Source organism: Megalobrama amblycephala, linkage group LG9, assembly GCF_018812025.1.
Source record: "Megalobrama amblycephala isolate DHTTF-2021 linkage group LG9, ASM1881202v1, whole genome shotgun sequence".
Classification (NCBI taxonomy): Eukaryota; Metazoa; Chordata; class Actinopteri; order Cypriniformes; family Xenocyprididae; genus Megalobrama; species Megalobrama amblycephala.
This window is the reverse complement of record NC_063052.1, coordinates 19,298,914-19,316,695: the sequence shown is the minus strand read 5'-3', so window position 1 is coordinate 19,316,695 and position 17,782 is coordinate 19,298,914. Positions and strand designations below refer to the sequence as shown.

The window sequence follows — 17,782 nt, the reverse complement described above, 5'->3', positions numbered from 1 at the left end:
ACACTTTGAAATGATTTAATTGTCCTTCCTGTAGTGTCCTTTTCTGGTGCAAAAATGCCATTTGGAATTCACCCCGTGTGTTAATTTCAAACGCTCCTCCTTTCTTCACCTCGACAGTTTCACTGGTCAGCTGTCATTATAACCATATGCTAATGTCCATTGAGTCAGCAGTCGAGCAGCACAATGAACTAAATGCATCTAAAGCCTCACATCTGTGTATCAAAAGAACAACTAGCCAAAGCAATTCAGAGCGGGGCGAGCAGTATGAACAATTCTGTTTCACAGTCAAAGTCATTGTCGTTGTAACTATATTGAAATATAGTTGTTTTAGCTGGAAATACAATCTTGGAAATACTAAAAAAAAGGTACTAGTACAATATAGCCATGTAGTAATACCAATTTACCTTGAAAACAGCAGAAAATCCAAAATTCATTGCAGCTAAGACTGTTGAGACTGACAAAATATGTCTAAGATTTTTCAAATCTTTAATTCACATTACTTTTAAAGGGATAGTTCACACAAAAATGAAAATAATGTCATCATTTACTCACCCACAAGCAGGGCTTAAAAACGAAAAAAAAAATTCACTCGTTCCACTCTGAGCAGAATCGGTATTTTAACGTTTCTGTTCCAGCGTTCCTTCGTATTATAAACGTTCCGAAACCGGTTTGATTGGAAAAAATAACAGTTAATAACGTTATTTTTATATTATTTTTTTATTTTTGCATGTAGCCTACTTAATAATAATAATAATATTTTATGTATTAAAAAAACAAAGAGAGTGTATTTGCCGTCTTAGCCAATAGGCCTACAATTATCTTTTATAACAAGATTCTGTCCAAATGTAAACCCGTTAAACGAAAGGAAAAACAATGGTTTATAAATTAAAGTATTTTTTCAAGATATTTTAATGTTTGCTGCATGGTTAAAAATACCGACGCTATTCCTGAGAGGAAAAAAGACAAGTCGCATATACGTTGCATTTTATTATTACATTCAGAAATAATGATAATAAAGTTATCGGTAAATAAAGTAAAATGTAAAAGTAGCCTAGCCTACATAGCTTTGTTTATAATGTTTGTAAACATAAATTATGAACAAAACTGTCCTATATTATTTTACCCATCCACTTAGCCTATATTAACAGTTAGACTATACTATTCAGACTATATAAACGTCAAGCCAAAACGAATAAAAAAATCTATTTTTTTTAACGCCATTCCAGCTTCTATTGCTATTCAAGGCGAGAAACAGGTTTATTTATTGGAAATAAAATTAAATAAGATGCAAAACGAATGAATTTAAAGTGAATCTGTAGCCTACCTTTCTCATTCGGCACGAATCCAACTGTTTATATTTTCGAGACGAATACTAAACTATTATTTATTATATGAGCGAGCTTTGTACTTCACTCGCATTATCGACGTAAAACATCATTCTTCACATATAACAGCACCGTGAGGCGGTGGTCATGGGTGGTAAACGGCAGATTGTATTTCAGAATTGAATTGAGTAGTGTAGATTGTATTTTATTTTAATATTTAACAGGCTGTGATATCAAGTAAGCAATGCAAGAATTTGTGTGTGCGTGCGCGACACTGGATTTGTTTTCCTTCTACAAGGCAGTAAACTTTCTCTGTAATTTATGGCCATACAGGTAAAAGCAGGAATTCATACATTTACAAAAGACACTCAAATAACGAAAACAAGCATAATGTCCGTTTTCCTTTCCTAGATCTTTGGACTGCGCCACAATGAACCACTTTCATTTTGTTTATCTGTAGACCTAATTTTTTTAGCCTATAGGCCTAAATATTCCCTTTTATTTTATGTGTTATGTAGGCCTAGTTTTCTCCGTTCACAGAAGCGCTGCAGATGCGTGATATGGCATTGAAAATTGTACTATCCTGCAATTTTCGCTGGTTTCAAAACGCACAACAAGCTCTATTACTTGACATTCATTTTCACTTAAATGTAGGCCTAATGCTTGACGGTTGGTGACATATCATCGGAAAAACTAATGCCAGTGCATTGCCATTGTGACTTACCTAACCTATGATGACTTGAGAACTGGGCTGAGCGCGTCAGTGCAGGCATTTTGCTCACTTTAGAGCGTGAGCGTGGGCATTTCACACGTTGGATGCATCAGCGTCACATTTGCATAGGTTGTACTATTTGAATTCGTGATTGGTTGACTGCCAAATCAAAATATTAAACAGAACGATAAAATAACGTTATTAACCGGTTAATGGCCATTTCAAATTAGCGTTTCTGTTCAGAACGATTAAATTTGATTTCGTTTCCTTTTCTGGTTACGTTCCAGTCTAAATTTCGTTTGTTTCCGGTTTTCGTTTTCGTTCCTTGAACCGGTTCAGAGCCCTGCCCACAAGTAGTTCCAAACCTGTATGAACAGAAAGGAAAATATTTGGAAGAATGTCAATAACCAAATGGATCTGGCCCCCTATTTACTAATGATCTGTTTGGTTACTGACATTCTTCCAAATATATTCCTTTGTGTTCAACAGAACAAAGAAATTAATACAGGTTTGGAACTACTTAGGGGTGAGTAAATGATGATATAATTTTCATTTTTGGGTGAACTATACCTTTAACTCCCTGAGGTCTGAAAACGCGCCGGCGCGTTTTCAGGTTTTTTTGTTCACATTGCAGCAAAACAGACTTAAAATACTCTGTCATTTTTTGTCATAGAGACAAGTAATATATCAATTGAAACTATAGAATATCTTCTTTTATTTGTATACACTCAGAGTAAAAACAAAATGTTGTGCTTTTTGCAAAATAAAGAAAACTAAAATGATGTATGATCTGTCCTCTCCCTCTGAACAAAGTTTAATCTGATAGTTCTCAGAAAATGAACTATAACTTAGTGAATACTAATCACAAAAAAAATAGACTTAGGTCTAAAGACATGTTGAAATGTCAGGTTTTAAATCATGTAAGTCATATCGAAAACAAAAATTCTGTGTTTATGTAATCTGTATAAAAAGAGACACATGTCAGAAATCGGTGATTCAGCTCATTATCCACTAATGCGACCACGCCCACGGAGCGAGCGCTATTCAGAGGCAAATTATGAGTCAATATAGGCATACATCATCTCAATCGTGTATTTATTGTCTTGAAAAGTGTTTATCTGGATGTAAAAGCCTGTATGTTAGCGACCTCTGGAAGACATGCCGTTAGTTCCTGATATGTCCTCTTCTTCTTTAGAATAATTTGTGGACTAAATGTGCAGAGAGAGCGCCCTCCGGCTGCAAGTATGAATTGAAAACACCATTCCTGAAATGTCCTCTTCTTCTTTAGAATAATTTGTGGACTAAAGGTGTACAGAGCGCCCTCCGGCTGCAAGTATGAATTGAAAACACCAGTGCTCATAGTGATAACAATGAATATAGAATAAATATAACTCTTCTGTATAGAAAATTGACATAAACATATGAGATTCCATCAATATTTCTCCAAATGTGAATGCTTTTAAACTAAAAACCTATATTCAGACTCTTTGCATCACAGAAATACATTATATTTTAAAGAATATAATAGAATACCATTATTTAAATTGAGCTGAGACATGATTACAGAGGTTTTTTTCACAGCCTACCTGACTGAAAGGCCTCATTAATATGCAGCACCATTAGAGGTTCTTTATGCGATTCTTTTGTCTTCTCAGGTGTAAATGACCCATTATTCATGAAGATTCACGCCTCCACGCATACTGTGTTTCTTGACAAAAAGTGTCTTACAAAAACTAAATCAATATGTTGTTTTATATGAACAAGTAGGCATTATAATTTTTACATAATTTTGAAGCAAAAACTCTAGCCTACAACCCCCAATACCCAGAAGTCTTGTAAACACAGATTTAATATATATTTTTGGCCTTATTTCAGTGACTTAATTTTTTTGTTTTTTCAATAACCACGCATAAACGTTATTCCTTCAAAAACACAAACATGTGCATATATGTTCCTCACATATTATGGTAGCCTAGTTTGTGCTGAATACAGTGTAATGACACCTTTGTCATTAATATGTTTATGAACAACTGAAAAAAGCACAAATATCAGGGCATGTCAAAACTTCTCCAGGCCCCAAATCAGCCTCAGACTCCAGAGGATTAAATAAAAGAAAAGGATATTACCTCAGGTTTCCATATAAAATGCAAAGACAGTTGATCAAACCTGACAGTATTAGGGTATTTTCTAGTATGTGTTTTCAAGGAAAGGTCATGAACTTTACAAATATAAGGAGTAAAAAATTAAAGAAATACCAAGATGGTGTAATCCTATTACTGTGAACACGCAATATGGTGGAGTAAATTCCACCTTCCAAATATAAGAGACAGTTAGTAAAGCTGCCATTAGAAGCTCCGGTTGCCATAGAAACAATCAGTGTCCTGTGATGTGCACCTAAAGCTGCGCACACACTTAACGATTGTAAGGCCGATTATGAAGGTAAATTGATACTTATGACTGATCGTGCTCAAACGCGTCCAGTCAGAGACAGTTGCGTTCAGTCTGCGATTACAATCGGTGTTCAAATTCCATGTGTAAGTATTTAAATCTGCTTCAGTCGCAGGAAACAATCGCTGTATGTTGAGCACAGTCTTAGAATGCTAGTCATTAAATGTGTGCCCGGCTTAAGACTGCATATGCACAGGCTGTTTTTTTAGCGCTATTTGATGTTGCTGATTTGTGTTGCTGATTTAAAATGTTATTTAAATGTGAGAGTGGAAAATTTTTTGAAATTTCAGAATTTTTTGATTCAAATTGGTTTGAATTCCCAAAATGATATATGGCCACCTTGAATGGGACTTTTTATTTGATTGATTTATTTATGTTTTGTCTTTGGGACAAACACTGAGTCTCATGGTAGATATGTGCTTTTAATGTTTGGATGAATTGTTTTATATTTGAATTAATTGAATTGGATTTCAATAACACACTGTGTCCTTCAGATGGCGCTGGTGTAATTCATTTGGATTTTGCTGCAGGCAAGAGGTCATATGTAGAGCCAGTGGAAATGTGTGCTGTTAGCCTGTATCTGCTTTACATTTACAGTTTCTGTTTCTGTAGGCTTTGAATTAGGCCTGTTTACTGTCTACATGTACAAGTTTCTTTCACATCTATTAATGGCATGAGATGCACAGTGCATTTGCCTTACAGGGTTGTTGCATTGTTACAACTGGTAGATGTCAAAGATAATGGAACCCATGATCTTGATGGAACTCTGTTGGTATTGCCATGCTCTATAGGAAAGGGAATCGTAATTATTCTATTCTATTTTTTTTTTTTTTCCCCAGAACTTCTGAGACTGTATGTTCATGAATTCAGATGTTCAAGAACAGTCAACTTAAGAAAATCATTTGGTTTCTGTTCTTTTAAAAAATGAAACCAGTTCTGAAGTGTGCTGCAGGAATGAGTCATAAAAACTGTGGGGAAATCACATTTTTAAACTTCCTGTTCAGTGGTATCAGTCTTTTTTTTTTTTTTCTAAGGGATTTTTGGTTAATTGCCTCAAATAAGGTCTGTAGTTAACACAAGCTAAATTATATTTTCATATTTTAATCAACAACATAAAAATACATCAGTAATACCCCACTCAACGGGTCTACAGAGGTTGCCAGGACATTAAACGTCATCCTGCCAATAAGGATGTGAGACTAGAAATTGACATTAAGTAACTAGATTAGGTCACGCTAAGAGACAAGACTTTTGTAGAAGAGGCAAGCATGCTAAATACTTTTTTTTTTTTTTTTTTTTTTCACCATAAGAATGTAAAAACATTAGACAATTAGATGGATTTTAAAGCTTTAGAGTTTATCTAGAGTTTTACTGAATTTATCAGAAAGAAAGAAAGAAAGAAAGAAAAACTGGAAGTCAAGTAAAACATATTTATACCATAAAGAATAACTATCCAAAAGGGATGCATGTGAATTTTCTCCCATGATAATTTTCTCCAAAATAATGCAACATAGCAATGCAGTCAGAATTATCAACAATATCAGAAAAAAAAAAGTACAGTAGATCCTTATCAGGGATTGTTTTTTATTTCAAATACAGTGTGAAGGAGTTTTCTGACATTTTCTTAGTGGTGCTGCAGTAATATGACTGTTGTGTAGCCTATTTGTAGCTTTTTTATTTCTGGCGATTGTATTTATGCTTCAAAATGTGAAGAAAAAAAGTTTACAGATTTGTGTAACAGAACAATCATAAACTTTTGTTGGTCACAGAGCTTATTTTCTGCAATAATCCAAAAGCCAATATTAAAATACTATTGGCTTTTTGTTGAGGGAACCAGTGTGATGCGAACTTACAGTTTGACTTAAAAAAAAAAAACATCACTGCAGCGCTCTATAGCGTGATTCATAACCTTAATGATCTAGCTTTGGGAATACCTCTTTAGGTATTTCTAAAGAGGAATTTCAAATGCAAAATTATTTTATCTTAAGAAATTATTCTTATTAATTTAAACAATAATAATAATAATCTAATTTTCTTTAGAGAAATGTCTCCCCTTTTTCAGTTTAAACTAATTGTGAGTTTTACAGTTGTATGTTCTCTCAAGGGCAGTGCTGTTAACATGCTCCGCTGGCACAATAAAGCTGTCTGCTATGTTTGCAGAACAGTAAAGTCTTATTTCTGACATTATTAGTGTTATATTTGGGAAATCTTTTAATATATATTTAAAAAAAATGGTTTATGTAAACTAAGAGCATTTAATATCCAACATTAAGTTGTATCCTATTTAATGAACCAGTTTTATCTGTCTTAGTTCATTCAACACTTGTCTGGCTTTTGTCTCCTGACAGCTTAAGTGAGTTTATCCAAACTGTGTGTGTGTGTGTGTGTGTGTGTGTGTGTGTGTGTGTGTGTGTGTGTGTGTGTGTGTGTGTGTGTTTCACTGGAAAACCTGGCTCTGACTGGCACTAAAACAGCCAGCCTTGCCTTTTCTGTACTCCTAGTCTCAGAGCTCCATCTCTCTGATCCCAGACTCCCACACATAACGATAACACTAGCCACATCATGTGCTGTGTGGAGAACTCCCTTCTCCAGAGGGATTTACATGAGGTTATGGACATGGAGTTCTTTTTGATTTACTTTTTTCCCCCCTTTTTTTCTCATCTTAATATCCACATACATTCCATTCAGTGATTTGGAGTTGGCACTAATGTTTTAATGTTTTGGGAAAAAAAGTCTCTTATGCTAACCAAGGCTTCATTTATTTGATTTAAAATACAATAAAAACAGTAATATTGTGAAATATTATAAATGAAAATAACAGGTTTTTTTTATATATTTTTTATTTTTTTTATTTTGGCAATTTTATTATTTTTCAATAAAGTTCATTAGTTAAACATTAGTTAATGTATTAACTAACATGAACTAACCATGAGCCATACATTTGTTACTGTATTTACTAATGTTCGTTAACGTTAGTTAATGAAAATACGGTTGTTCATTGTTTGTTCATGTTAGTTCACAGTGCATTAACTAATGTTAACAAGATTTTAATAATGTATTGGTAAATGTTGAAATTAACATTAACAAAGATTAATAAATGCTGAACAAGTGCAGTTCATTATTAGTTCATGTTAACTAATGTAGTTAACTAATGTTAAAGGGTTAGTTCACCCAAAAATGAAAATTATGACATTAATGACCCTCATGTCGTTCCAAACCCGTAAGACCTCCGTTCATCTTAGGGACACAGTATATGATATTTTAGATTTAGGCCGAGAGCTTTCTGTCCCTCCATTGGAAATGTATGTACGGTATACTGTCTATGTCCAGAAAGGTAATAAAAACATCATCAAAGTAGTCCATGTCAGTGGGTTATCAGTGGGTTAGTTAGAATTTGTTGAAGCATCTAAAATACATTTTGGTCAAAAAATAACAAAAACTACGGCTTTATTCAGCATTCGATTCTTTTTTTTTTATTTATTTTTTTTAATACCAACACCGTCTAACATTGTCGTGTCTTACCGTGCCACACAGCGAGAAACTCTCTACACCGGGCGTGACAAAGCGACCGTTGCAAATCCATTTGTCCTTCCTATTAGACGTATTGCGAGTGCTGCTTGTTCATAGAACGAGGCATTTACTTAAGGGATTTGTCACGTCGTGCTTCCTGCGTCAGGTGTAGACAGTAGACACAGTGTAAGGACTAGGAATATGTTCACCATATACATATATGCGGTAGATTCTATTTACATTCATACCTACCTACACACACGTATATACACACTTATGTATGTAGATAGATAGATTTTTATTTATTTGTGGTACATATATTTCATCCAGTATCATAAAACTATAGCTAAAATTCCTGTTAAATTCTAAAAGCATTTTGTGTTGAACCTAACCTGTGTGGTTACTTTTCACACTGTATGGTGTGAACTTGAAGAGAACTGACATTCATTTACATTCACTAAAATTAATGACACACCAGTTTATTAAAAATCATTTAAAAAATTTTCAGAAAAAAGTTAGTATCCATGAAGAAAATGTGAAGGTACAGCCTCCGATACACAGTCTCGGATATATTTATTAAGCTTTATTTTCTTCACTAAATACAATTTCTTTTGTGTTCTTGATCAAAGTGAAAACGACAAAACATTTACATTCGCCTCGAAGTATAACTTTGCATATTCTCATTTACTGAGCAGTGGAGGAGAGTATGACTATACCGACATATTGCAACAATTTGTTTCTTAATGTAAGTTCTCACCACAATAATTGTTTGGAATTTTCCCTCCCACCTTGGTTACGCCTAGTTGCTCAGCATCAATGTAAATATATACTGTGAACAGTCTTCATTTCACGCCCACACACACACACATAAATAATCACCTTGTGCCGCCAACTCAATATCTGTCTCACTCACTGTAATTTGAGCCTTCTATGATGTCACTTCCTGCCAGTCAAGGGCTCCACCTCACCCCAGCTCAGGTTGCAGCTGCTCTCGGGTTACACTGCACCTTCTAATGCGTTTTGGGAAATGAAGGTGTGTAGCAACAGAGGTAGAGACTGGCTCCGACCTCCTCTGGTCCCTCCAGAGATTCCCTCTGTGAACTTCTGCTCTGAAAAATCTGCCATCGGGAATGACTGGCATCCTGGCCAGCTCACATACTTCAGACAAGCTGTGTATGTTATTTATGAAGTCAGGGCTGCTGAGAGGGAGGGACCTTCAGGAGTTGTTGAGCAAGCGAGCCACCAAAACAGAAGTTGTGAAGTAAGAAGGAGGGACGAACGGGCAAGCACAAACAGCTAGGATTACAGAGCGAGAGTACCTGTTCGCCGAGAATAGTGGAACTGTGTTTTGCCCTCCCTGCCGCGGGCCCCGTGACAGGCAGAGGACGGGGCACACGGGACTTGGGGGTACAGGGCAAGATTATGGGACAAGGAGCAAGTACTCAGACTTTAAACCCAAATCATGCCTACATAACAGGTGAGTCACAGCTGCATTTTGGTCAGAATGTGGATTCAGAAACTCATAATTTTGTTTGTATGGTTTCTTTTGGTTTTTTCGTAAGCCGTGCCAGACCTGTTTTGCTTTTTACGCAGGAGGTGTTCGGCTGATATTGCTTATGCATACTCTACACAGATGCCAACTGCACTAGTCTGAGTTATCGCTGGTGTACGCTTGTTACAAGGAGTAAGAGACAGGCAGGGGCAGGTTGGGTGAATGTACGCTGATGGAATCTGGCGATTGTGCAATCGGACATTCTCATGTTTCTGTCAAGCACGCTTACGAGTTGATATAAGAACATGCTTCACTGTAACTGGCCGTAGCTCTCTATAGAAGTCTCTTTATTGCATCTTTTTAATCATTTATGACCATGTGTTTGGTGTAGGAGTTGTGTACAACAGTGTTAAAGGACAAAACCTGTTTGTGCTGTCTTTTGATTCAAGCTGACTCAAGTGGTTGTTCTTGACACTGTTTTCCAACCCTAAAAATTGCAGCATTATGAGCTCAAACCCAACATGCAGCCTTGCACTTCCTTTACTGTGTGGTTTCAGACAACACAACAAAATAGAGGCTCTGGGCCAATGGTTTTATGAATGATTTGCAAAAATTTGTTGTGAAGGAGGTCATTTTCTGTTATTTTCTGAATACCATAGTACTGTTTCTGCTGTTTATAGTGTATACACAGTCTATGGCATGCAGATTTTCTGCTTGCATGTAGGTGTATTGAATTAACTGGAAATAAAGTTTTTTTTTTTTTTTTTTTTCTACTTATTTTCAATTAGACAAAAACTGACACATATTACACAAATTGATTTAATTTAATTCAAATTGATGCATTTTATCTGAATGGATAACTAGATCACACAGTTATAACTAGCTCACACAGTTGAACGTGTAATGAGGTCATGTGACAATACTGTGTGAAATGTTTATCGTTCCTTATACTATGGGGCTGTTGAATGCTCAAATCTGATTGGTTGACCAACATTCTTAGGTGTGCAGTTATTTTCAGGGAAACGCACAGCTAAAGTAGTTCTAGGCAGGTCTTGACCACATTGCAGTTCCATATCACTTCGCCAAATGATTTCAGTTATTTCAATAGGTCCAACGGCCTACAACCGCAAAAGAAACACAACCCACAATGACACTGACCAAGCAAATATATATAGTAAACAGGAGGATGAAAACAAGAAATTATTGTCATGGTTTTTGCCATATAATGCGTATTGCGTCCTGAAAGCGCATACTCTCTCACGCTCTCTCTTTCACACACGTCACTCACTGTATAGTACGGACACACACACTCAGCGCTGCTCTGATGAATTAATCAGTAAAATAGTTTAGCTTAATAGTTTAACTTAAAAGATACATGGCATTTCTCACCAGCGAGGTAATAACTGTGTGGTTCTTGTGGTAGTTATTAAACTTATAGTTTCGCTTTTAGTAAAGATACTATTGCTGTGAGAGATGCACAGACTCAAGTAGGATAATTTACAAGCTTATTCTCTCTCTCTCTCTCTCTCTCTACTGCGTTAATAACTGTATTAGTCTGCTATCAAGGCTCAAGCCTCCGTTACTAGTTCTGAAATGATGATTTGGAATTAGCTGCCTTAAGAAATTAGTCCCGCACACAAGAGTTTTTTAATGACAAATACCTGACAAATGTCTTGAAATACAACATCGGAACAATGTATTGAGGTGTGGTAACTGTAGTATAAGCAGAATAATTGACAACGGGCCGTTGAGTTCTTAGAAAATAATGCACACCCGAGGTGTAACAGCCACGCCACTCCACTTCACATCGTGGCTGCGTTACCACCTCGGGTGTGCATTATTTTTTAAGAATGCAATGGCCTGTCATCAATTATTCCTTACATATGTAATGTTTTGTATAATAGTTTTTAAATGTTGCATGCTTGTTTCATTCCAAATATATTAGTAAAAATACATCCAACAGTCAAATTATCATATTATAAAATTATTTTTGTTAGAATTCTATTTTATCTGTCTTGTTATATTTTGATTTTTACACTACCATTCAAAAGTTTTTTTGTTTTTTTTTTTAAATATTAAAATAAATTAATTTTATTATTCATCAAGGATGCTTAAAATTAATCAAAAGTGACAGTAACAACATTTATAATTGTATGAAAGTTTTCTATTTCAAATAAATGCTGTTCTTCCTATAAAGAATCCTGAATCTTCTCATGGTTTCCATAAAAATATTAAGCAGCACACGTTTTCACTGAAAACTGAAAAATGTTTCTAGAGCAGCAAATCAGCATATTAGAATGTTTTGTGAAGGGTCATGTGACACTGAAAATATTCAGCTTTGCCATCACAAGATCAAATTACACTTCTTTAAATCGCAGTAATATTTCACAAAATTATTGTTCTTATTGTATTTTTGATCAAATAAATGCAGCCTTGGTGAGCACAAGCAACTTGTCAAAAACATTTTTAAAAAATTTTATTATTAGTGCTCAAATAACCACTACTTTTTCACCTTCTGATGACTTGTCATGTTGTTTTAAGGTGTTGCCGTGAATCTTCTGTTTGTACAATACTCGCCACTAGTTTCCTCTCACATAATGTTTGATCATTTTACGAGCTTGTTCACTTCTCCCGTTGACATTTCACCTCTGTGTTTATTTACACACTACACTACTGTCCTTGTGTGAAGTCCTCTACCATTAGCAAAGCTGTATATTACGCTCTGTGATTTCAGGACAGTCCACTCTGATCCGATTCTCACGTTTGTCACTGATATGAGAGGAATGTGTAGCCTTCTTGAAACAAAGAGCTTATTGAGGCTGAGCAGTGCTTCATAGAAACGTTGATTGAGGTGCATGTGTGTGTTTGTGTGTCAGGTGAAGATCAGTGCTTGGGGTTTTTGGGTATATTGTGGCCTGTGCTCTGATTGTGCGACGTTCACTTTGATTACTTTATTATCCTGTTTTATCAAGGTTGTGGTGCCATGATGACAAGCCACATTGTTTCTCATGTCACTGTGCCCTTCTTTTTCCAATCAACATGAGGACAGTGTGTTTTTTCCAGTAAGCAGAAAGTTGACTCAGTCAAAATGTAGAAGCTATTCCATATATCTACTGTGATTTTGTGGGAAAAGCTGCGGAAAAGCTCTATTCTTGCCTGCCGTCTCATTGACCAATCAGGGGTAAACTTTTAATCAAAATGATTGATACATAGGGGTGCACTGTTGACAAAATATGATATCTTGATATTTTCTGTGATTTTGTCACTAACGGTGAACAGACAATATGTTGCTGCGTGTTTTTGTGCTGTGGTTAGTTTACAGCAGTGACAGAAATGACATTTTCCAATAAGTTTAAGTTGATTTTTACCTTTTAATCTCCATTTTTACCTTTTTATAAGGGATTTTTTTTTCTCACCTAATTAAAGGTGCCCAAGAATGCTTTTTCACAAGATGTAATATAAGTCTAAGGTGTCCCCTGAATGTGTCTGTGAAGTTTCAGCTCAAAATACCCCATAGATTTTTTTAAATAAATTTTTTTAACTGCCTATTTTGGGGCATCATTAACTATGCACTGATTTTTTTCAGCGCGCAGCCCCTTTAATTCACGTGCTCCCTGCCACACGAGCTCTTGACTATATTACAGCACATTTATAAAGTTCACACAGCTAATATAACCCTCAAATGGATCTTTATAAGATGTTCGTCATGCATACTGTATGCATGCTTCGAATTATGTGAGTAAAGTATTTATTTTGATGTTTATATTTGATTCTCTATGAGTTTGAGGCTATATACTCTGTGGCTAATGGCTAATGCTACACTGTTGGAGAGATTTATAAAGAATGAAGATGTGTTTATGAATTATACAGACTGCAAGTGTTTAAAAATGAAAATAGCGACAGCTCTTGTCTCCGTGAATTCAGTAAGAAACGATGGTAACTTTAACCTCATTTAACAGTACATTAGCAACATGCTAACGAAACATTTAGATAGACAATTTACAAATATCACTAAAAATATCATGCTATCATGGATCATGTCAGTTATTATTGCTCCATCTGCCATTTTCGCTGTTGTTCTTGCTTGCTTACCTAGTCTGTTGATTCACCTGTGCAGATCCAGATGTTACTGGCTGCCCTTGTCTAATGCCTTTCATAATGTTGGGAACATGGGCTGGCATATGCAAATATTGGGGCGTACACCCGACTGTTACGTAACAGTCGGTGTTATGTTGAGATCCGCGTGTTTTCCTGAAGTCTTTTAAACAAATGAGATTTACATAAGAAAGAGAAAGCAATGGAGTTTGAAACTCAATGTATGTCTTTTCCATGTACTGAACTCTTGTTATTCAACTATGCCAATATAAATTCAAATTTTGAATCTAGGGCACCTTTAAATGTATCATATGTTTCATTTATAATGTCAAAATTTCACATTTAATCAGTAAAGTCAAAAAGTCACTATAGTGCTGTTACCAATAAAATTAAGTCAGTATCAGCAAAATTCATCTTTGCAATGCAGAGGAAACACAGAAGCTGCATCTGAAGTGGCATTTAGATATATTTACACTGACTGTTTAATGCAGCTCAAAGGTGACGTTAATGCATTTAACCTGCAAATGCATAAATGTTTTGATGTTTTAAAAATAGAACATTGATATATGAAATGATTTTAAAATTGAAATGATACTTTAAATATGAAACTAAAACCACCAGTAGGTGGAGGTTACTGTTAATGAGTGAGTCATTAATTCAACTGATTCGTTCAAATGGACTGACTAATTTAGAAACTGCTATGTGTTGCTCAGAGATGCTAAACAGTTCTGCTGTGGCTTTGTTTGGAAATATTTTTTGTCGCAAAATAAGGCAGAACAGGCAATGTTGTGTCTAAAAATGTAAATGACTTAAAGCTGCTGTCTTTAACTTTTTTTTTTTTTTTTTTTGGTTAAAAATTATCCAAAATCAATTTTTGAACAAGTACATAACAAGTTAGTGTTCAAAACTATCCCCTTACCTTAGCCTGATTCACAACGGTAAGCTTGTAATAATGTTTTATAATTCGGGTGGTACTGGTGGGTTTTCACGGGAAATTCGAGAATGTTGCCGCTTGTCTGTGTGTCATTTCATCACGTCTATTTACATAAAGAATGAGTCCCAGCTAGTAGACTATATGGCATGTGAGGCGGATAATTTATAGCATTTTCTTACAGTAGCTGCAATAATTAAACTTACATTTGGATAGTGGATTGTATGGTATGACAAATTAATGTTAGAGATTAGACTGTACAGAAATTGAAATATACAGGTAACGCTAAAACACACTAAATACACAGTCACGCAATGCTGATGTTGTTAACATTAACAATTTGAGAACAAAGTATAACAGTAATAATAATTTGCACGGTTTGACGTGATCCGACCTATGCGATCGTTAGATTGATCGGTTTATTGTAATTCTTTTTTTCCCCCTCAGTTGGTCAGAACAAAAGGGGAAGACATGTTATTTACTTGTTCAGATGACATTTTCCAGTGAAAATTTTAACTTTGGTCATACTTCAAGACTACAATCTGGGATTCCGAAGTACAGTATCCACACTTGTGCGGTGACTGACAGCAAACATTAGATTCTTCCGCGCTGAGAAGTTGTGCTAAGGCACAACGCACGTAAAGATTATAATTTCGCAAGCAATTGCAGGTTTGAAACGGAGATGGCGACAAAGAGGAAAAACTTACAGACTGCAGCTTTAATTGTAAAACTGTTGGTTAATTGTGCTGATGTTTGGGGGGATAAACAACACACTTTGTGTGTGCTTAACTATAACATATGATAAATATAGCCTAAAAGACAAATAATCTTGTATTTTTACCGCATTTTAATAGATCAAGTCACGCAGTGAGAGCTTGCACTTTAAATGAGCATGCACAGTAGTCTAACCTAAACCAATAGAGCTACATCATGCAGTGTATGCACTCTCAAGGCGTTTTGGTTTGATTTTTGCAAAGTGAGGGACATTCTCGTCAGATTGCATATCATTAAAACTAGGGCTGTCGCGATAATCGCAATTTCGTAATATCGCACTTTTGACGAGCCAACCGCAGAACACTGCAAAAACCGCAGCAACCGCGATATTTGCATGTTTTCTATTTTTTGAAAGGCTATGTCCTTCTCGTTTTACACTTCATACACGTGTACTAAATATTAAATAAGGTAATAATGATAGCATAATGTGTACCATGGTGGTACACATTTGTACAGAGGCTCCGTAGATTTGCACTAAACAAACCTAAACAGACAGTGAATGTGAGAGAGATCGACTGAGCGCGTGCGATTACCTGCGTCTGTCCTTCAGGCCGAGACATATATTCGTGAAAAAAAGTTGCCGTGTCCAAGGATAGCGAAATCTCTGCATTAGCATCGAAGCATTACTGGTCAGCTGAGCCTTATAAAGTGGCGCTCAACGTTAAAATGATTTCAATAGCTTGTTTCATTTCATCTCTCTGAATGAATCTGCGTTTTTGAACGTGCGGTTGAATGAACGGTTTAAAGACTCAAAGACAGTCCCTTGCCGCCACCTTGTGTCACAACAATGTAACTGCACTGACTGACAACCCGTCTAGAACGCGCAGAGATGAGTAACGTTAGTTCTGCTTATACTCGTGAAATATCAGCAGAAAGTCTTGTTTAGTCAGATTCGAGGATCGGAACTAACTATTATACATACAACAATAGCTCTACCATCTTATTGTCAGGTTTATGTTCTGTTTTGTAGACCCTTATTTTGACATTCTCTTTACTTCAATGCTCTATTTAGTTTCGTTATTGAATATGATCTTTCTCTCTCTCTCTCTCTCTCTCTCTCTCTCTATATATATATATATATATATATATATATATATATATATATGGCGGTAATACCGCATATCGCGCTATTGAGCCACTCAAAAATACCGCAAGGGAAATTCCTTAACCGCGACAGCCCTAATTAAAACAACAATTGCGATGTTATCGTAGACAATATTGCACACCCCTAGTGGTACATCAGGAAAAAGTTGTAGGGCTGGACGATATATATAAATTTTCACAAACCAATATCCGATTACACCTTAGCAATCATACAGCAATGCCCTGGCAACAACCTACAACACTCTTAATGGTGGTTACCTTTTTTCTGGCATGCACCACTTTTTTTTTTTTTTTTTTTTTTTTTTATATTTCACAATGTTACTGTTTTTGCTGTATTTTTCGTCAAATGAATGCAGCTTTGGTGAGCATTAGAGAGACATATCTTAGTCTCACAGTCTCTGTCTCTCTCGGGAGAATGCAACATGAAGAGAGTGTGGTCTGGAGAGCTGATTGGATCACTGCATGTATTTTTAAACTAATTAATTTATTTATTTATTTGGGCATGTCAGCCAAATATGCATGGTTAGTATGTGTCTTTATTGCTAAGTTTTTGTAACACTGCCATGTTTTTTCACTGTCAAAGCTAGACCTTCATCAGAGGAGCTTGTAGTTTTGACTTGTTTAAAGTGTTTTCCTTGGAAAATCCCATTTGAGTGAAGTAAACTAGGTCTGTGTTCTGTCAAACACTTGCTTAATCAGTTAAGGGCATCTATGCCAATGGAGCTGCCAAAACCTATAAACATTCCAAACCTCCCCATGTGTCATACACAACTTGCCTTGTCTTGTGTCTCCAGACCAGTTTAACGGTCTTTCTCTTTCTCTTTTTCTCATAATGCATTATTCATGCATTATTCATTATTCATATTCATTCATATATAGACATCATTTGCACAATGAATAACACAGCCTTCTTTTTCCTATGTTACAGCATTTTTGTTCAAACAATGTAAAAGGTGCATATACTGTGGAATCTATGGAGCAAGTGTAAAGGAGTACACAAAATTTCATTAAATTTGTATATTAAATATTCCCCTGTACACAAAAACGCATATAATTACACTTAATTTGACCGTTTACCTTTCTGTATTCAGTCTCATGCAAAGCATGCAGGGTACTAGAAACCAGCTATCCATTCATGTCAACAAAAACGATTGGGTAACCACTAATATTTGATGTAATGGGTGGAATAATATTTACGTTGTCATTTGCGGTGCTGGTCAGGAATCAGTAGTCACGGGCGGACTGTGGCTCCAATAGCCAAGGCTACTTTGACTCAATTCAGTACCCATTGATAGGCAGCTGCTTTCAAACGGTCCTGTGCAAAGTTTCTATTTCCAGTCATGCTGCATATTAAGTGATTGACAGGTTCAGTCATTAAGGGAGCCTGTATG

General features: G+C 35.7%; 1 protein-coding gene across 4 annotated transcripts in view; it reads left to right on the top strand.

The window, feature by feature from the left end:
* phactr4a (phosphatase and actin regulator 4a) overlaps nucleotides 1-17,782 on the top strand; it is a 68,224-nt gene that overhangs the window by 23,338 nt on the left and 27,104 nt on the right. The window contains exon 1 of one of the 4 annotated variants that reach the window (XM_048202003.1): nucleotides 8,974-9,472. The exons of 1 other annotated variant lie outside the window; for it this stretch is intronic. In XM_048202003.1, the coding sequence (XP_048057960.1) occupies nucleotides 9,418-9,472 (55 nt within the window). In that variant the 5' untranslated portion in view covers nucleotides 8,974-9,417. Of the gene's footprint in view, nucleotides 1-8,973; nucleotides 9,473-17,782 lie in introns of those variants that run through there. 2 more of the 4 variants (XM_048202005.1, XM_048202006.1) reach the window with 2 other exon arrangements.